The sequence below is a fragment of the Rhineura floridana genome, chromosome 6, assembly GCF_030035675.1.
Source record: "Rhineura floridana isolate rRhiFlo1 chromosome 6, rRhiFlo1.hap2, whole genome shotgun sequence".
In the NCBI taxonomy this organism is placed as follows: domain Eukaryota; kingdom Metazoa; phylum Chordata; class Lepidosauria; order Squamata; family Rhineuridae; genus Rhineura; species Rhineura floridana.
The window spans coordinates 71,121,909-71,143,862 of record NC_084485.1 but is presented as its reverse complement, the minus strand read 5'-3'; the positions used below and the strand labels follow the sequence as shown (position 1 = coordinate 71,143,862).

Here is a 21,954-nt window from a genome sequence, read left to right as displayed (position 1 = left end):
GTGGTCTTGAGCCATCCAGCTGGCTTCTTTCTGTGTTTTTCACCCAACCATGCATTTCTCAATTAATGCTAGATATTCCAGTACTGAAGGTAAATGGACAAGCGCATAATTCACTCTTTTTGTGGTTTGGTTTTGTGTAAAAGTCAGAGGCCTGGAGACTAAGATTTTGAGCTCTATCTACAGCCATCACTGCCTTACGTTGTGACCTCAGTGCCTCTTTGTCCTTTACATGATCAGGTTAACAGCTCTCTGATTTATTCAATAGTGCAAATCAGCTTAGTTCTATTGCACTGGCTCTGACATGGTGCTTTTCTGGTCCTCTGGGTAAAAGATGCATTAGCTACAAATGGAGGGAGTGAAGGTGGGGAGAGTTTTCAGAAACTGAAATGACAGTGATGTATTCAATTTCCAGCAATAAGAATCTGCTACTTCACTGTTTTCAGGGATTTTCAAAACTTGCCCAGTGCAGTAATTTTAAAGTCACTTCTGCAGAATCACCTTGTGGTTCTTAATGTAAGTCTCCATTTAAAATGGGGTTTTTTGAACAATACTGTTTCCTGGTTGGTAGTCTTTGTGAGGAGAAAAATAGGCTCTGCCTGAATCGTTAATTTATTGGGTGATATAATTGAATCACATGCTGTTGGTAGTCACACTTGATATTTGAACACTATGCTGCTGTTTGCAGGGGGAGCAGTATTCACATTTGTCCTTCCTGCACCACAATGTTTCCGATTTTCAAACTATAACATAACTTCTAATGTTTCCTGTTATGTCAGAGTATAAGCAATAGAGTTTGTCAGTATCAGCCTTAGTGGTCCGTAACAACTGAAACCTCTTTTCAGCCTTAGCTTTCAGGCACAGCAGGTGGGACTTTACTGTGTCACAGTTTCTTGGATGAACTGCAACCTTCTGTTTCCAGAGCTGCCAACAGCACATCTCTGACAAAAGCTAAATTCCCTGGGGAGGATGGTTTCTATTGCTCCCTAGTGGTGCTGGATTGTGTGGGCACCCCCTGCCTTTCAGTTAACTGAAGTAGGCTCTGTAGCTTAGGGTACAGGGTATGATAATGTTCTGTGGCTCTGACCTACAGCTCTGTTGTTCTCTGGCTAAATACATGCCTTCATTCTCCATGTAAAAATATGCTTAGTAGAGATGCTAAGATGTGCTTGCTGGCATTGGTCTTTTAAAGCCATGCAAAAAGGCTGAGTTAGAAATGCTCCTGGGACCCCTTCCTGCTGTTTCAGCTCTTTGAGGTTAACATCTTTGGGATAGCTGGGATCTAGCAAGCTCTTCCAAGAGCAAGCAGTACTTGGCATGTTCAAACACAGTACCACCTTCATTAATCAGGCCAAAGTGTGGGAATGCCTTTATTCTCCTCTCACCTCCCTCCAGCATTAGACACCCTATTGCATGCAGTGTTATGTTTAAGATTATTGGATCAGACCAAATGGCCATGCAGTCTAGTACCCAGCTGGGATCAGGCAGACGCTGCTGGAATATTCACAAAATTGGGCATGATGAACTATTCTCTCCCTGTTTGCCTCCACCATCTAGCAGTCATACTACCTCTGAATTTGAGCTTTGTTTTTAGCTACCATGCTTAATATTCAAACAACCTAAGGCAAAAATAATTCTTAAGAAAAACTCATACAGCTAAAACAAAGTTAAGAGAAAGAAATGTACAAAATTCTTTATTACAAAAATAACTATCATACTTGCAGACACTCCATAATTAAACTTTAGTATGCCAACCCCAATACAGTGTATTTCATTGTGATACAAATGTATTTCAACGCATAGGATTTGGCCTGCTCAGTTTTTATTATTGGAGTGTTTATGTATATATGATTATTCTGAGAATTTTGTGGGGTTTGCCCATAATTTTTTTCCTTAACGTATCAGTTTTTGGCTGTACCATGGCTAATAGCCATTGGTAAACCATCCTTCATTTCTTTGCCTTGATCCACGAAATGTTGGTTTTAAGGGTTTTTTTTAAAAAGCCATCTAAACTAGTTAGATGCCAGGTTATTTTTTGTTTGTCTTGCAATCTGCCTGTCCACTTCATTGGTTTATGCCAAGCTGTATCTAATGTTTTAATGCAGAGACTAAGGCGGCAACCCAATACATGTCTACTCAGTAGTAAGCTCCATTGGGCTCAATGGGACTTATTCCCAGGTAAGTGTGTATTGGATTGCAGCCTAACTTATTCTCTCCACCTTATTCACAATTCTGCATACTTCCATCACACTCCTTACCTCACTAATGATATCCAAGTACTGAGTGCCTCCTCCCATGTGATGCCTGAATTGTTCTCTGAGTCAGGTTAGTAAACAGAAGGCTCAACCTGTTGTTTTATTTATAAAAACATTTGTATATCACTATTACGTTAAAAACATCAAAGTGGTTTACAGCAGGTTAAAAAAACAACCATAAAATCAAAACGTTAAAAATACAATAAAAACAAAGGTCAGCTGTTGCAAAAAACCATCTTCTTAATTGCCTGCATAAGCCTGGTGGAATAGAAAGATTTCCCCAGTGGTTCCTGGAGGGCATTCAGATTCTCGGGCTGGCACCTCCGCCCCCCCAGGCGACAGGCAGAGTCCTATCTTCTAATTACCTCACCCAGGGGGAGGAGCCATCCTGTCCTCCAGACTGGCCCTGCCTTTTGCGGTGGATGGTCAGGGTCTGGCTGAGCTCCTTAAGAGCCAGCCTGTCTTCTTTTGTTAGATTCCTCACCTCTCTTTCCTCTTCTTTGTTCTGGCTAATCCTCTTATCTTTTCTCTTAGACTTTTCCCCCTCCCTCCCCCTTCCCTCCCCAAACTCTTTAGATAAGGACAGGGAGCGTGAGAACAATTAGAGGGCCTAGGAGCCCGCCACAAGGGAGTTAGCCGGTGGCGAAGCTTGTGCCTTCTCGCCTAAAGAAGAGGCATGGAGGCAGTGGCAGCAGCTGGCCTTTGGCGATTCTCACCCTCTCCTTAAATCTAAGGGAGGTGTGACCGTGTGTAGGAGGGCAGAAGTGAGCGGACACATTCTCTGGCTTTGCCGCGAAGAGTATCAGGAAAGGCGGGAAAGCAGAAAGGTGGGAAAGCCGCATTATGCCCCTACACCACTTCAGTCCTCTCCTACCCCCACCATAGGATTGGAGGGCCTGGTAAAGTTCACCTGTGATGGCTAGCAGCCCCCTGGAAGGCTGTGAACATGCGCAAACTAGCGAGATGAAGGAAGAGCAGTCACCATCTCTCTCCCACCACTTGGAACAGACCTTTAGAGCTCAGGAGCACCAGAGGGAGGGGGTAAATAGTGCTTCACACGCCCCCCCTCCATTCCAGGCCAGGAAGATTTCCCAAAGTTTCTCAGCTGGGTCAGAAGAGTCGTGGCAAAAGAGGTTAGGCGGACTGGGACTGCTCGGCCAGGAACCAGCCCCAGACTCTGCACTTCCCAGTTGCCCACTCCTCAAAAGAGAAGGCATCACTCCCAAAAGGGTCACAAAAAGAGGAGGCGGACAAAGTCGCCCTCCCCCACATCTTCATCCTCATCTCTCTCCTCCATATCCATTTCATCTGCCTCTTCTTCCTCATCAGTTTATAGGAGGAACCAGAAGGGCAGGCATAGGCATAAGAGAGCCCATTCTTCCCATAGTCAGAAGGGGAGACATGGGGTCAAAAGGAGATTTAGTAATAAGGCCGCCACTGCCTTGGGGCTTGTACCAGGTTTGGGGTGCTCCTCATCAGACGAGGAGGAAGGGGAACTACCTGAGGAGGAATTGGAAGCCCCTCCCCCAAGGGGGACACTCTTCCCAGCAGAAGTTTTTCCTGCAATTCTTGCCAAAACTAGGCGGATCCTGGAGTTACCCGAAGAGCAACCTAAGGAAGCTGATCCAGCTGCTTCTACTTCCTCCAAGGGGTCTAAATCAGCCTTCCCCGGAGGCCACCTCAGAATAGCTACTCTCCCTTTCCCAGTCTCTTTCCAGGAGCTGGGTCGGCAGAGTGGGCAACTCCAGGTAAACATGAACCACTTCACAAGCTGGTTAGCAAGCATTACTCCTTTGCCCCCGTGGTGATGGAACAGCTTAGAACACCAGCAGTGGACCAGCCAGTGGTTGCTCTCTCTTCCTCTGCGTTTCTTCCAACAGAGGGGGAAGAGGGGCCTAAGGATGCTTGTGATAAGAGGGTTGAGTTGGCACTGCTCAGAGACTTCGAGGCGCAAGGAGCCGCTTTCAGAGCCTCAGCGGCTGTGTCAGTGTTCGCTAGAGCAAACATGATGTGGGCAGATGAGCTGGCCAGCAGAGAGGACGTTCCCAAGAGCATCAAAGATGGTCTGAAGAAGATTTCTCTGGCAGAACCCTTCCAAGTGGATGCCACACAGGACGCTATGATGTTTAATGCCAGGGCAATGGCCTCCAGCACAGTGGCAAGACGTAACCTGTGGCTCCGTCATTCGGACATGGACCCAGGATCCCAGGGGCGTCTGGCCAACTCTCCCTTCGAGGGGGGCAAGCTTTTTGGGGAACCACTGGAAAAGGTCCTTGTTGAAACTAGGGACAAGCAGAAGGTGCTGCCAGGGGCAAAGAAGGATGAACGTAAGTCTAAACAGATTCAGTCCTTTCGGAGCTCAAAGCCTTTCCATCTCCAAAGCACGTAATCAGGATACAAGGCCCGGTGGGGAAGACAAGATAGATATACAAGTTCCAACCAGTCAAGATCTCATCCCTCCCAATCTAAATTCCAGAAGGGAGTGAAGAAGGGACAGTTATCCTGACACCAGGTCATTGGCACCCCAGGGAGCCATAGGGGGACGCCTGGTTGACTTCAAGACAGTCTGGACCGTGACAACCTCTGATCGCTGGGTCCTGTCAACAGTTTCCTAGGGTATTCCTTGGAATTTTCAAGGTGCCCCAGAGACAAATTCATCTGGACCCTGAAATCGACCAAGTCGGACAAACACAGGGCTTTCCTCACAGCCATACAACATCTACTGGACATCAGCGCAGTGGAACCAGTACCAGCTCAGGAAAGGAACAGAGGAGTCTACTCAATTTTCTTTCTCATCTTAAAAAGAATGGACAGACAAGGGCTATTTTAGACCTCAAATGGTTCAACCGGAGAATGGCCTACAAGAAATTCAAAATGGAAACCTTGAAATCCATCTTAGAGGCCATCAACCAAGGCGATTGGATGGCCTCCATAGACCTGTCAGAGGAATACCTCCATGTTCCAATATGACAGGAGCACAGAAAATTCTGTGCTTTCACCAAGGTCCTAGTGGCACTGATGGCTCATCTGAGGACCCTGGGGGTGTGGGTTCACCTGTATCTCAATGATATTCTTGTCTGGGCCTCATCGAGGGACCAGTGCATGAGGGACGTTCAGACCACTCTGTCCTGCCTTACCAGCCACAGCTTTGTGGTGAACTTTGAAAAGAGCACCCTGGAGCCCATGCAGAACATTACCCATCGGGGGGTGCAAATAGTCCAATACCGCATGAGGCTCACTCAGGAGGTCACATTAAAGGTGACCTCATCCAGGGCGGTAGAGCTGATGGAACTGGCAAAACTCAAGGGGATGCTGGTATCCTGCCAGGACCTAGTAAACTGGGCCCATTTTCATTCTTGACCCCTGTTGCAAGCACTCATACCCTTCCAGGACCAAATTGCTCAATCCCAGGGGACGCAGGTTCCAATCAGCTCGTCTCTGCGCCAAGAACTTAGGTGGTGGCAGTCTCCTCAGAGGCTACTCAGGGGAGCAAGCCTGGAGACGCCGGTAAGGAAGGTACGCATGGCAGATGCCAGCTTTTATGGCGGGGGGGACACACCTGGAGTCACACGTGGCACAGGGTGTGTTGGAAGGCCAGGGAACTGGACCAGAGCATCAACTGGCTGGAGCTCCGAGCAGTGAGACTGGCGCTACTGAAGTTTGCTCCACACGTCATAGGGGCCCATGTCCTGGTGCGAACTGACAACGTGGCAACGATGGCATACATCAACCATCAAGGAGGAACGAAGTCGAAGGCCCTGGCAAAGGAAGCTCACCTGTTCCAATGGGCAGAGTCTCACCTCAGGTCACTGAAGGCGGAACATGTAGCTGGAATACAAAATGTGACAGCAGACTGGCTGAGCGGCAACTTCACCCCCAAGTATTCTGCCAGATCATCAGATGTTTCGGGGTCCCACAAGTAGATCTTTTTGCAACATACCAGAACTCCCAACCCGCAAAGTTCTTCTCACATTTTCAGCATCCAGAGGCTCAGGGATGGGATGCTCTGACAACAGTTTGGCTGAGGGAGTTACTTTACACCTTTCCTCTGCTGTTACAGACTGTAAGACGCATCCAACAGTTGCAGGCCGAGGTGATCTTAGTAGCACCATATTGGCCAAGGAGACCCTGGTTTCCGGAGCTTCTCCATCTGTCTGTTCAGGAATCATGGTGTCTTCCTATCAGACCAGACCTGCTGAGGCAGGGACCAGTTCTTCATCCACTTCCAGAGCTCTTTCGCTTAACTGTGTGGAGGCTGAGCGGAGTTGGCATTTGGGGGGGCAGTTCTAGATACTCTTCTGGCCTCTAGGAAGGCTTCCACATATAAAACGTATGGCTCCACATGGAAAAAGTTTGTGGAGTGGTGTAGAGCCAATTCGAGGGACCCAGCCTCTAGGACAGTGGTGGATGTACTTGGTTTCTTATAGGCAGGGTTGGACAAAGGGCTCAGCTCCAATACTTTGAAACTGCAAGCGGCTGTCATTAGCAGTATCTTGGGTTGCAAGGGGGATCCTTCCTTATCCACACATCCCTTGTGCTGACGTTTCCTCAGAGGTGTGGGGCAGAGGAATCCTCCAGTGATTCATACGTTTCCTACATGGAACCTGGGTACTCTCCACCTTGATGGGGCACCCTTTTGACCCACTGGCTACATGCGAGGAGAAGTTCCTGACACTCAAGACAGTTTTTCTAGTGGCTATCATATCAGCGCGCAGGGTCTCAGAACTGGGAGCCCTGTCGTCCGATCCACAGCTATGTATTTTTCATCAGGACAAGGTTGTCCTGAGGCCAGATCCATCCTTTATTCCTAAGGTTAACTCCGTTTTTCATAGGGCACAGGAGGTGGTTCTCCCATCATTCTGTCCTAATCCCACTCCTTCCAAGGAAAGGGCCTGGCATTCTCTGGATGTGTTCAGAGCCCTCCATTTTTACTTAGATAGGACTTCTGGGTTCAGGAAAACAGAGGCTCTGTTCATTTCCTTTGGCAGGGTTACCAGGGGAAGGAAGGTTTCATCTTCTTTTTATTTATTTATTTATTTATTAAATTTATTAAATTTATTAGTCGCCCATCTGGCTAGCAATCCAGCCACTCTGGGCGACGTACAAAATTAAAACATATAGTTACATTAAAATCTCAACCAATAATAATAAAACCCAACCCACCCCAAAAGCCTGTTTGAAGGCTTCTTTCATCTCCAGGTGGCTCAGGGAGGCAATTGTTCAGGCCTACCAGACTTTGGGGAAATCACCACAGGTGGGACTCACAGCCCATTCACTGAGGGAGGCTTCCACTTCTGCTGCCTTTAAGGAGAGTTTCCCAATTGAGGACATATGTAGAGCAGCCACATAGGCCTCATTGCATACGTTCTCCAAACACTATAAAATCGATTCCTGGGCTTTGGCAGCCGCAGCCGAAAGGAGGATGTTGCAAAGAGTAGTTCGTGCATGACTTGTTGGTACCCGGAATCCCACCCAGGAGGTCATTGGGCTCTAGTACATTCCAAGAATCTGAATGCCCTCCAGGAACCACTGGGGAATAAATGGAAATTCTTACCATGAATTTCTCTTCCCAGGGGTTCCTGGAGGGCATTCCCCGACCTCTTCATTCCGGTGCCATTAGTCTACTCACGCTAGTTCATAGTGGCTTCTGCCAGCGCCGCACATGTGGGGGAGGTAGTTAGGACCTCCCTGGGGATTTCATGGCATTATCTAATTTATCTTTTTACTAACATTCTGTCATTTTTCTCTGCCTAGTTCCATGGCGTTTTTTTCTTTTAATGAGTTTGGACACACAGTTTTCCACTGAGGGTCGAGGGGCTGTCCTTGATCTTCCAGTCGGTCTGGAGGACAGGATAGCTCCTCCCCCTGGATGAGGTAATTAGAAGATAGGACCATGCCTGTCGTGCCGGGGGGAGGCGCCATCCTGAGAATCTCAATGCCCTCCAGGAACCCCTGGGAAGAGAAATTCACAGTAAGAATTTCCATTTATTTCAGCAGGCGCTTAAAACTTAAAACAGATGGTGCCTGCTGAATCCCTGTTGGCAGAGCATTCCAGAGAACTGGGTCAATGACACTGAAAGCTCAATTTCATGTTGATTTTGAATTAACCTTGCCAACTCAGGGGATGACTAGAGCTGCTCCTGCAGATGATCTCAGTGATCAAGCTTGGATATAAGCTTTCAGGTGGTCCATAAGATACCCTTGACCTGAGTTGCTCAGGGCTTTCTAAATAAATACAAGGACCTTGAACCTGGCTTGGTAGTGGATGGGCAGCCAGTACAGATGTTTTAAAAGTGGGGACACATGTTGTCGGCCATGTGCTCCCGTCAGCAATTTGGCTGCCACAGTTTGCACCAGCTGGAGCTTCCAAACCAAGAGCAGCCCCACATAGAGCACATTGCTGTAATCCAGCCTTGAGGTTACAAACGCATGGACTACAGAGGTCAGGCTATCCCTATCCAGGAATGGCTGTAGCTGACAAACCAAACAAAGCTGGTAAAAGGTATCTGCTTTCAGTTACCTTTGCCAGAGACATGGGATAAGGATGAAACAAGGCAGGAGTGAACCAGCTTCATGTAAAAATTATTGATCTTAGTCTACATAATTGGGATCGGGATTGCAAGGTACAAGTTTGGTTCAGTAAGGAATGTTTGAGTACATTCTAACTAACTTGTACAGATCTGATCTGGTGCAACTCCTGGTTTCCAGCAATAGCGGCTATGTTTCACTCACCTAATCAACTCATTCAGTCATCTCCATTCCTCTGGAACTTGGAAAGGATGCTTCAGCACTGACTTTTGCTCTCCCTCCATAGTAACCTGGAGTGGTCCTACTCAGTACTTTGTTTAAGCTAACCAGGGCTTGTTTCCAGCAGCCAGGCTTACTATATGTGAAGCGGGGTGTAAGTGCATTTGCATAAGGGTATCTCCTGCTAAATGGAAATATATGATTTAACTACTCTCTATTTATTTATTTATTACATTTATATACTGCCCCATAGCCAAAGCTCTCTGAGCAGTTTACAGAAATTAAAAACATTGAACATTAAAAACAAATATACAATTTTAAAAACCATACAAAGTTTAAAACCGTAAAGCACTGTTAAACAAGGTAAAAGACCTGGGGTCAGAGCTCAGCACATGCTGTTATAATGCCGGGGAGAAAAGGAAAGTCTTGATCTGTCGCCAAAGAGATAACAATGTTGGTGCCAGGCGAACTTCATCGGGGAGGTCATTCCATAATTTGGGGGCCACCACTAAAAAGGCCCTCTCCCTTGTTGCCAGCCTCCCAGCTTCCCTCGGAGTAGGCACTCGGAGGAGGACCTTTGATGCTGAGCGTATTGTACGGGTGGGTTCGTATCGGGAGAGGCATTTCATCAGATATTGTGGGCCCAAGCCGTGTTAGGCTTTATAGGTTAAAACCAGCACCTTGAATCGGGCTTGGAAACATATAGGTAACAGGCCAGAATCTGTTTTATATGTTCGGACCGTCTGGTCCCTGTTACCAATCTGGCCGCTGCATTTTGCACAAGCTGAAGTTTCTGAACTATCTTCAAAGGCAGCCCCGCGTAGAGTGCATTGCAGCAATCTAATTTGGAGGTTACCAAAGCGTGGACAACTGAAACCAGGCTATCCCTGTCCAGGTAGGGGCATAGCTGGGCCACCAACCGAAGTTGATAGAAGGCACTCCGTGCCGTCAAGGCTACCTGAGCCTCAAGTGACAAAGATGGTTCTAGGAGAACCCCCAAGCTATGAACCTGCCCCGTCAGGGGGAGTGCAACCCCATCCAGGACAGGTTGGACATCCACCATCTGGTCAGAAGAACCCCCCACTAGTAGCATCTCAGTCTTGTCTGGATTGAGCCTCAGTTTATTAGCCCTCATCCAGTCCATTGTCGCAGCCAGGCACCGGTTGACAGCCTCACCTGAAGAAGATGAAAAGGAGAAATAGAGCTGCGTGTCATCAACATACTGATGGCAACACACTCCAAAGCTCTGGATGACCGCACCCAACAGTTTCATGTAGATGTTGAACAGCATGGGGGACAGAACTGACCCTTGCGGAACCCCATACTGGAGAATGCACAGGGCTGAGCAGTGTTCCCCAAGCACCACCTTTTGGAATTGACCCACCAAGTAGGAACGGAACCACCACCATGCAGTACTTCCCACTCCCAACTCAGCGAGTTGTCCCAGAAGTATACCATGGTATCAAAAGCCACTGAGAGTTCAAGGAGAATCAACAGAGTCACACTCCCCCTGTCCTTCTCCCAACAAAGGTCATCATACAGGGCAACCAAGGCTGTTTCCATGCCAAAACCAGGCATGAAACCCGACTGAAATGGATCCAGATAATTGGTCTCATCCAAGAGTGTCTGGAGCTCTCTAGGGAGTAATACTAACCTACAGAGATATGTCAGACCTAAAACTGACCAAACCTTTAAGAGGGTCTCCTCTATCCAAGCAAACATTCTGCAGTTAGGTTTATGAAGCCTGGTCATTCTCCTAAGTAGCATAAGAAAACAAGTTTCAGCACCCCTGTAGATCTTACATATCACATCCCCAGATCTGTTTCAAAAGCTTCCATAAGGCCTTGGAACCTGATATTACCAGTGGGTGTATTCTTGAGCACCTGTAGACTTGGCTGAAGAAGTAGACCTCTGAGCATATACATCAGGGGTGGGCATGCTTAGCATGAGGGCCTTTGTGGGCACTCTTCCAGGGGCCACATTTATTATTTATTTATTTAAAATATTTATACCCCGCCCTTTTTCCAAAGAACCCAGGGCGGCTTACAAAAATAATCATGAAGAGTTAAAACAGTAAATATACAGAATTGAAATAGTTAAAATGAATTAAATCAAATACAAGGTAAGAGTTAATTACCAATTCAATTAAAAGCCTGTCTGAATAGGATCGTCTTCACCTTAGCATGGAAGGAAAGAAGTGAGGAAGCTAATCGTACTTCACTGGGGAGGGAATTCCACAATCTGGGGGCAGCCAGCGAAAAAGCCATATTTTGTGTCTTTACAAGAGAAACTTGTGAAAAAGAAGGAGTAGAAAGTAAGGCCTCACCGGATGATCTCAGAGTCCGGGCAGGATCATAGGGGGAGATACGATCTAACAGATAACCTGGACCTAAGCCGTATACCTGCTGCCATTGGTAGCCAGGGTCAGAGGCAAAAATGAGCAGAGCAGTACATGTGAATTTTACCTTTGTACAGTAGGCTAATTCCTACACATGGTCACACACCCCTCTCGGTCTCCATCCAGGCAAGCAGTAGTTCAAGGACACATTCCAGCCAGATTGTGTTTACAACCAAGTGGCATATACATTTTGTTACATAAAATTATATATATTAAAGGAGGGTGTGAAGCAAGTCCAGTGAGAAGTGTGGCCTGGGGAGAGGGTGTGGGTGGAAAGAGGGGGGGTGGTTTTGGCAGATTCCCAAGGGCCAGGAAGAAAGGCCTAGAGAGCAGCATTTGCCTCCCACCCCACTCCTGAGCCTGAGGTTCCACATCCCGAATGTACAGAGTGCGTTCCTCTACTGCTAAGCTAGCTAGATTGCATCTAGCCGAAGGGTGTAGAGCACCAAATTATGATTGTGTGGTTACTAGGCAGATGTGAGCTCCAGAACCTCCTTTTTTACTTGAACCCTGACTATTCAGTATATAAGATGTATCAATCCTAGCTTTTACTTCTTTGGTCTGTAACCTCAGAGCAAGTAATTTCCTTGCAATATAGCTGGTTTCTACTGTATTTTTTAAAAGAGGGAATATGGTTCATGCATACATGCACATCGGTTTCAATGCCTTACCATTCAGTTACTTGATTCTCAATGATTTCATGAACTCCTTCACTAAAAGTATATTGTTTGAGGTGGGGAGAGGTACCATCGTACAACTTGAAACCTGTTTGTAGTACTGGAACATGGTGGCTTTTTCATGCATATCAGTCCTTTCCTGATTCATCAAGTGAGAAACAGGGATTTCCTAAATTCAGCTCTTTGAAATGTGTAGTTGAAAAGGTGCCAAATACACAGCAGTATTTTGCAGAATCTTCTAACAAATCTTCATTAATATTTGCCTCGGACTGGTGGTGAGATGAACTGATAGGGCTGATGTCTGTGAGTAACCTTTCCTCATCTTTCAATACAGGCTATCCTTGAGACACCTGACAGGCAGCTAACATTGAATGAAATCTACAATTGGTTCACACGGATGTTTGCCTACTTCAGGAGAAACACAGCTACCTGGAAGGTAAAGCTTAGTCTAGGATTTTAATGCAGTCTTACTACATACACACTCCTTAATATGGAACTAGTGCTAAACTTGGAGGACATGCCAAAAGAATTCATACCAAAACAGTTTTTGTTAGAAGAGGTTCTCCAATAGGGCTGGGGGTATTAGGCAGCCACACATGTCCACTCTTGATCTGTATCTTGTGTGCAACCTTGTTGTGGATATGACATTGGGAATTATACAGAAGTTAATTGATTATGGCATATAAAGCCATTCACTCTGTCAACACTCTGCTAAAGACTCCATTCTGGAGTTGTACAACAAGATCCTAGAATTGTTCAGAATACAATTCTGCATGTTCGCTATTTCCTTTTAGATCTGGAGAGGAAGGATTATTTAGTAGTAGCTTTTATATGACACCAGGCGGCATACCCAGATTTCAGTTTCCCACTTCACTTAGCTATGTTTTAGAATTTATGTTAAGGTACTCGGATACTATGGTAAAGGAGATATCCATAAAATAGGATGTACTGCCTTTTGTAGTATACTCTGTGTATTTGAGGATGGCTTCAGATGACAGAAATGGCAGAAGCGATAAGTGAGTGACTTGTACAACCTACTTTTCCTGCTTCTGCTGTAAAATCTGAGGAGGGAAAATTGCTCATTTCCCCTATAATCAGATGTGCAAGTTTCCCATACCTTTGGAACTTGCCACAGGTAAGATTAGCATGTCCCTTTTTTGGACATTACTCAAAGTGGGGAAAGGAGATGTGTGAGTCACCCTATCTTTGTATGTTTGTTTGTTTTGCACTGTTTCCAATAATGTTGGTGGCTGTGAGATTTGTCAAGGGAAGGAGCTGGGATCAATGCTTACTAGCTTTCTCAAAGCAGGGAGTACTGGTAGAAATTCCTAGCTAACATTCCTCTGTGTCTGTGGCTTTCTTCCTAGGCCCTGTAGTTGTACCTTATCCTAGTGAGAGAGCCACGGGTGCTCAGCACAATTGACAAACTGAGAATTTAACTTAAAATGTGTCAAATTGCCTGTGTGGTCAAACAAAGCAGGGAACTATATTCCATCTCAGAAGAATCTGTTTCAGCCCTCTGAGGTGGAGGCGGTGATGTGTGGGTGGGTGACAACAGCATGTGACCAATCTGTTCCGTTATAAGGCTGCAGAAATAGGTCTGTACTGGCATGCACGTGGCTTGCCTACAGGAAAAGCAGAAGGGGAGTTAGAGTTGCTAGAAATAGAAAATAAGGTTAATGATAACCCGGAGACTGGTATCTCATTGCATGTGGCAAGTAGACAATGCTTCAGCCAAACTAGCAACCATTCAGGCTGGCTTTCCAGAGCATTGGAATGCAGATGGTCTCCTGAAAGGAAATACTATGTGTGAGAGCTGTTAATGCTCAATTTTCAACCTCAGGGAAGAAAAACATGAGGAGGCAACTTAATATTTGTAACAGAAGACAACCTTGTACATGAAACAAGGTTAACAGGACTCTAGCCCAGTCTCCTCTGCTGTTCAGATTCCTTATGGGAGGTTGGCTAAGTCTCCATCAGTTAGTATCTCCATTCCCCCATCTGTAAAATGACACAACAGGAAGGGTCAGTTTGTTCTGTTACACACATTCATATATGTTATAACATAGTAGCCCTCTGATCACAACTGAGGCCTTGATTGCTGCTGTAATAATCACAGTGTATATGTTTCACTGTCCTTTTCACCTTATGTATAGCTCTCCTGGTAGTTTCTATCAGGCTGTAGAACAAGACAGTATCTCTAAATGCATTGTGAGGGGACAATGGGAAAAGATCATAGCTCAGTGGTAAAGTATATGCTCTGCATGCAGAAAGTTCCAGGTTCAATACTTTTGCATCTCCAAGTAGGGCTGAGAGAATCTCTCAGAAAACCTGGTGAGCCACTTCCAGTCAGTGAAGACCATACTGAGCTAGATGAACCAATTGTGTCACTTCATGTAAAGCAGCCTCTTATGTTCAGTGTTTCCGAACCAGACTATGAGCAGCTCTACCCACTTTGTACAGGAGGCCCGGGGTCTAGAATTGCAGGTTCCTGTGCTTGCTCTTGTTTTCAAGTGGCCCAACTCCAGTAAACTCATTATGCCCCTGGCATGTTTGTTTTTTCCTGATGAATCTCCATTTTAGCAAAACTGTGCGTCCTTAACATGTGAAAGGGTGCATGTGTGTGCTTGCATCATGTGAAGTACTTCTGACTTGCCCTTCTGAATTCAAAGCTTGGCCTGTTACTATCTGTCTCCAAATCTGTTGACCTACTCCTTGCTGCTGTGATGTGTTCAGTGAGACCTGGAAAGCAGAAGAGAGAATTTCAGAAGTGATACAAAAGTGGGGGAGAGGGAGAGAGAGGAGAGAAGGGCTGTCTCCAGAGTAGAGGGGTGTGTGTCATGTTCCCAAAGCTGGACATCTCTGCCTTTCAGCTGGAGTCCTGATAAGATTCCATCCCCCAGACATGACATAATTCTGCTAGTGTCACAGGCAGGCCCTGATACAATCACTCCCTCAGACGGGAAGCCAGAGTCATTGTGTAGCCGTCAAACTCTTGATAACAGCCGAGCAGAGCTTGCAGCCCATTAAGCAAGTGCAAGTCTGAGAGAAGCAAGTTACTTTCTGAGAGTGAAGGGGTGGGGGTTCACAGCATCAGGCATATGTGGGAAGTGAGTGAACTGATTTGGATTCATTCTAAAAGGAGTGCTGAAAATCCTAAATTGCCTGTAGAAGTTCCCTGGGGAAGGGTAGCTCTTCGTGGTCATACAGTGCTTTGTAAGGAAGAGGTCCCAGGTTCATGAAATCATAAGTGAAGAGATCTCGGAGAGCAGAGTGAGGAAAGACCTGTTCCTGAGTTTCTGATGTGTTGCTTCCCAGGGCAGAGTGTACCAAGCTAATTTATGATGACTTTGTCCATTATTGCCTGTGACTGCTTCTGATTGCATGGCTTCCCAAGTCCCAAGCTAACTTAGAGGAGAAGATTTATTTATTTATTTATTTGCTTGCTTGCTGTATTTATGTAGCCGCCCCATAACAGCTGTTCTCTAGGTAGCTCACAAAGAAAAGAAAAAAGTACAACATTCAAGTAGAGTATAAAAAATAGAAATCCAGGGTGTGGTCCAGGATCCAGGGTGTAATCAATACATCATTGCGTGAGGGAGTGGTTTCAGCCTCCCTGAAAGAGGCGGTGATCCGACCGCTCTTGAAAAAGCCCACCCTGGACCCATTGGTCTGTGATAATTACTGACCGGTCACAAATACCCCCTTTTTAGGGAAGGTGATTGAGAGGTTGTGGTGCAGCAATTGCAAGTACTCTTGGATGAAACAGATTATCTTGACTGGTTCCAGACTGGGTTCAGGCCTGGTTATGGGACTGAATCGGCCTTGGTTGCCCTGATGGATGACCTTTATCGGGAGAAGGACAGGGGGAGTGCGACCCTATTACTCTTACTTGATCTCTCAGCGGCTTTTGATACCATTATCTATGGTATCCTTCTGGGCTGACTTGGTGAGATGGGTATTGGAGGCACTGTTTTACAGTGGTTCCGATCCTATCTCCAGGGTTGTTTTCAGAGAATAGCATTGGGTGATTGTCTTTCGGCCCCTTGGCAGTTGTGCTGTGGGGTGCCACAGAGTACCATCTTGATCCTCCTGCTGTTTAACATCTATATGAAGCCCTTGGGAGCAGTCATCAGGAGATTTGGGGTGAGGTGTCAGCAGTGCACTGACGATACCCAGCTCTATTTCTCTGTAACATCTGAATTGGGAGAGACCATGGTGGGCTGGATGAGGGCCAGTAAACTGAGTCTGAATCCTAGCAAGACAGAGACGCTGTGGGTTGGTGGTTCCTGAGTTCAGATAATTGGTCAGTTGCCTGCTTTGGATGGGGTTGTACTCCTTCTAAAAGAGCAGATTCGTAGTCTAGGGGTGCTCCTGGATCCCTCTTTGTCGCTAGAGGCCCAGGTGACCTCAGTGGCTAGAACTGCCTTTTACCAGCTTCAGCGGCCTTTTCTGGACTTGGGATAGCCTGACCGGTGTCCACACACTGATAACCTCCAGGGTTTATTACTGTAATGTGCTCTGTGTGGGGCTGCCCTGGAGTTTGGTCCGGAAGCAGCAGCTGGTGCAAAATGCTGTGGCGAGACTGCTCATTGGAGCAGGGTATCGCCAACATGTCACCCCACTGCTGAAAGAATTGCACAGGCTGCCCATTTGCTACTGGGCCAAGTTCAAGGTTCTGGTTTTGGTGTACAAAGCCCTGTACAGTTTGGAACCAGGATACCTGAAAAACCGTCATATCCCTTTATATACGCTGTTGATCACTGTGCTCTGCAGGTGAGGGCCTCCTGCAGATACCATCTTATCAGGAGGTCCGTTCTGCACAACATAGGAAGTGGACCTTTAGTAAAGTGGCACCTACCCTGTGGAATTCCCTCCCCTTAAATATTAGACAGGCGCCATCTCTGTTATTTTTTCGGTGCCTATTGAAGATCTTCCTCTTTCAACAAGCCTTTTAAGTTGAGACCTTATCACAGCTGCTTCTGTATTTGAATTGCTCCAAAGCTTTCTTAAAGAATACTTTTAAAGTTGTTTTGTTTTAATGTATTTTAAAGTCAATTTTTATGATGTTTTAAAGTGTTTTTAGTGGTTTTGTTTGCCGCCCTGGGCTCCTGCTGGGAGGAAGGGCGGGATTAATTAATTAAATTAAATTAAATTAACTTTTTAAGTTGCTGAAATTAAAAACAACTTATATGTCAAGTTTAAAACTGAGAGACCAAAGTTGTTTAAAAAGGCCTTGAGGGGGAAAGAAAGGTATTTGCCTGGCACTGAAAAGAATGTAAGTCTAAAGGTAATATTGCTATCCTTTAAATACTTACTTTTAGGACCCACTCTAGTTGTGAATATAATTTGTTTTAAACAGTTTTTGAATGTTGTATTTTACATTGCTGTGACCCACCCTGGGATCCCTCTGGTGAAGGATGGGTAATAATAATAGAAAGAGAATACTCTAATGAGGACTGAATGTCTACATAGGCATGATATATATAATACATGCTTAGTGCTTGGGGCACATTTCCATGGAGATATTTTTGTCTTTATCTTGGGTGTGCTTTTCAGTGCATCTAATCCCTGAAAGCCATATAGCACCCATGTTGCCCATGGCTGATGTCCCACATTGTGTATGACACCCTGGAGAAACTGTGTAGTTTCTCTGGGCATTGGGGAACCCTCACAGAGGGAAGATGTTCACAGGCCACATGGTACCTATTTTTTTCCTGATCCAGTTTCTTCCATTTTTGGTTATGTGTTAAAATACTGAATTAGATGTACGTGAAGTTCCTATGGCTTTAGTAGTCTTTCTTTGGGTTCTTAGCCTGGGTCACTAGCTGTGCAATTCCCTTCAATCTATTGACATCCCAGTAGTTCTTGTTTGGTTAGGTAATCTTTCTTTTTTGTGGATACTTTCCCATGGGTGCACAATTCAAGTCACACCACCTCTCATGCACTGATGGAGCCGGCAGCCATATATTTGCCCATTGTGTGAAGTGATCCTGTCAGCCTAAAGCATCTCCACGCATGGGAGAATCCTGGGCCAGTCATTATTCCCCCTTAAGCAGAGGTGCTCTATTCGCATAGGCTAGTACATGCATAGAGGGTACTTTGAACACTGGTTGAACATGCAGTTTGAATTAGCTATGAGGCAACAGAGTCCCCAGCCCTGCTCCAGGTGAAGAATGTGTTTATATGAGCCTCAGTTTTGTCACTTCCCTTTTTCTCTTTCTATACAATAGGGCACACATTTCTCTTTCTGCATCCTCATCACTCTTAGCCCTCCCCATTTTACATTCCCCGCTCCATGATGCTCTGCAGCCCCCTCCCCTCATTACTCTCCTCTCGTTTACTCAATCCATAGTTCTCTCTGTTCCCCATCTCATTTAGCCATTTTCTCTCTCTGCAGCCCACAGTCTATTCTTGCTCATTCTCTCTTCTTATTGCACCACAGCAGATGTCTCTGTACCCTCCAACTGTTATGCTCCCCTTCTCTCTCTCTCCATTCCACAGGTCTCCTGACACACTGATCTGTTACTTCCTTTTATCTGTTTCCTCTGTTACTGGTCTCACTTCACCATTGTCTCTGTTACTCCCTTTTTCTTCCTTCACAGCACCATTCTCTACAAATCTACTCAGAAGTAATCCCCACAGAGTTCAACGGGGCCTAGTCCCAGGCAAATGCATGTAGGTTTGCAGACTCCATAGCTTTATGTGCTCTTTTTCTAGCCCCACCCTGATCTCTTCCTTCCCTTCTTTGCTAAACTCAACAAGAACACCTAAGGCATTCATTTTCTCAGCAGTTCACACCTAATATGCCTTTCCATATATTAGTTGACAGCAAACTTGGGTTAGCAACTAACTGTATGTAACAGGGAGCTGTAGCCAACCTAGCTCTCTGCTGCCACATGTGTTTATCAACAAGCATTTGCCTCATGTGCTCATTACATTTTTAGAGATGTGTACTTTAATGTGCAAATCAGCCCTGAGGGAGTCTCATATGCAGAAAAGCTGTGCACATGGCAGTCTGGTTGCAGTAGGCTGGTAAACTCTACAGCCAACTCAACTGCAGATCTTTGATTCTGTGTGTGTGTTATGTGCCTTCAAGTCGATTATGACTTATGGCAGCCTTATGAATCTTCAACCTCCAATAGCATCTGTTGTAAACCACTGTGTTCAGATCTTGTAAGTTCAGGTCTGTAGTTTCCTTTATGAAACCAATCCATCTCTTGTTTGGTCTTCCTCTTTTTCTGCTCCCTTCTGTTTTTCCCAGCATTATTGTCTTTTCTAGTGAATCATATCTTCTCATGATGTGTCCAAAGTATGAGAACCTCAGTTTCATCATTTTGGCTTCTAGTGACACTTCTGGTTTAATTTGTTCTAACACCCAATTATTTGTCTTTTTCACAGTCCATGGTATGCGTAAAGCTCTCATCCAATACCACATTGGAGAGGCAAAGTTGTGTAGAACATAATGCAGGTATCTTCCTACCCTCCTCTGTTTGCAGGCCACAAATAGTCAGGGAGGGGACTGCAGCTGGTTGACAAGCCCTAGGTTGTACAGCTCTATCCTAACAGAAGTTCTTCGGTGTAACAGAAGGAACAGAATATCCTAGCTTGCTATCTATACAAGCCCTGAATCTTGTTTGTCATTCGTGTCTGGAGTTCTTCTTCCTCCTTTATTTAGATGCTGCTCAGCTGAGGAAAATAGTTAACGTAAGCTGTGCCTGTATAGTGTTGTGCTCATGTAACAAATCACTGTAAGCTCTGATTCTGGGAGTTTACTCACCACATCATCCATAGATGGAGGCAGATAGTTAACTTATTCAAGTGCAAAATGAGAGACTTGAAAGAATTTTCACTCCAGCTTCTTCAAGAATTATATAATCTTAGTCACTGGAGTCTAGAAAACAATTATTAGCTGACACCTAGTCAATTCACCTGCCAGAGGAGGAATTTTTCCTACTATGCAATTATTTACAATACAACAAATTTCAGCTATAATAGCTTATGCTATGCTATAATTGCATTCTCAAAACACAAGATATGAAAGTGCTTGAGGGAATACAGCCGCTGTGAAATTTTCAAGCAGCATGTGATGTCTTTAACTATGATGCTAACAGCACACAGTTTTTATGTTTTTTTACAGTTTTAGAGTACAGGTATAAAAGTACTTGCTTGAAGCTGTACTCTAAGGTATGTAGGCAGATTCATTTGTGTAGTGCTGTATCCAGTGCTATTGCTCTTTTGGATTTCTCTTCTGTCCTTTTGCCTAATAAATAAAAATCTACAACTATAAAAATGAAATCTCAGCTAATTTTCACAGTTGCTATGCTGCCTGTACCTCACATTTCATTACAGGAGTCCAGGGACACTTGTAGACAAAAGAGATGTTGATTACACTAGAGATTGAGTACTTCTAGAATTTTCCTGTCCAGAGGGCATCAAGACTTCTGTTTCATAGCTATGCATTGTCGTTGAAATAAATATCTTTAAAGATTTCCTTAATGCAGTCATGGGCTATCTGAACTTCAAAATGTCTTTCAGGGTGAGTTGACTATGGGCAGAAGACAAAAAGTGAGCAGGATCCCACAAGCTCTGATTTCCTGATACTGTTGTATGTGTCCTCTACAATGTCAATAGCAGTCTTAGGCAGAGTTTAACCCCCTTCATGTGATAATCACACAAAGGAGATTCCATGTGATCAAGAGGCAGTAGGGCTGCACTGCTGGCCTTACCCCAGAGGTCAGACAGCTTCCTCAACACACCCCATCATCCAGGCATTTGGCATGGATGTCTGTGATTGGGAAGACTGTGTGTAAGCCTCTGTGCATTCTGGAACCCTGACCCCTGTAGGGTTCCAGAACACATAGAAGCTATGTTTGTAGACTTCCCCTTTGCAGATGTCCACACCCAACACTCTGTTGGGGATGGGGCATGGAATCTGTGTGATCTCATGTGGGAATCCTGGGCCAATCAGTATCCCCTCTGGAGCAGAGATCTTTACATGAGGACACATTCATCTTTCAAATAATTTGTCATAAACTGTATCTTCAGCAAATAGACAAATATCTCTTCCTACAAAACAAAATGCTGGCCCTCCAATTGCCAGACTGTCAAGGCTAAAACCACTATACCACCTTACCAGGAGCACTAGTTTGCCCCACCTATCATTTTTTTAAGGCAGAAATGTGGTTTGAGGGCTTTATCATAAAATATTCCTGGGTTTGATCATGAACATTTCTGGTTTTTAAAAAAAATCTATGACAGCTGGTGCCACATAAAAGTGTTAGTGCTCAAAATGCCACCCACCTGACCTGCTATCAAAGTAGGCAGAGGGCGATATTTTTTAGGATCACTATACGATGAGCATGGCAGGGTATTTAAAACCAAGAGAATCTCAGTTATGGGGAGCTAAAGGGCAACCTAACAGAGATGATGGTTCAGAGCAAAAGGCGTGGAGGTTTAGATAGACTTACAGGGTGGGATGACAAACAGGGTGTGCAGGAGGGGGAACAAGTGAGAGAGAATGTAGAAAGACCTGAGGAAGCACACTATAGAATATAGAGCAAGGAGGGGAGGAGTTAACTGGGAAGCTGTTAAAAAGAAAACACCGGGTACAATGATTGGCAGAAATGTTTGTGCATGGTTAATATAGCAATGCTCTCCTGAAGTGGCCCCCTGTACTTTTGAGTTTTATATCTATGTTATAAAGAGAGGCTGCAGCAGCAGTAACTCTTCCTCTTCCTTTTGAGCACTAGAGAATTGTGCTGTTCCATTTTCATCTCCTTACCAAAAACATAGGAGGGAGGGGGGCCAAGGAGCATGTGTTCATGGACGGCACACACTCTTACTTTGTTGGGGGCTGCAAATCCCCCCAGATTGCCCT

At 45.3% G+C, this 21,954-nt stretch overlaps 1 protein-coding gene across 6 annotated transcripts in view; it reads left to right on the top strand.

The window, feature by feature from the left end:
- The window catches only part of FOXP4 (forkhead box P4), a 196,369-nt gene that overhangs the window by 162,540 nt on the left and 11,875 nt on the right, over positions 1 to 21,954 (top strand). For all 6 annotated transcript variants that reach the window (XM_061632295.1, XM_061632296.1, XM_061632298.1 and 3 more), the window contains one exon: positions 12,409 to 12,510. In XM_061632295.1, coding sequence (XP_061488279.1) covers positions 12,409 to 12,510 — 102 coding nt within the window. The remainder of the gene's footprint in view (positions 1 to 12,408; positions 12,511 to 21,954) is intronic.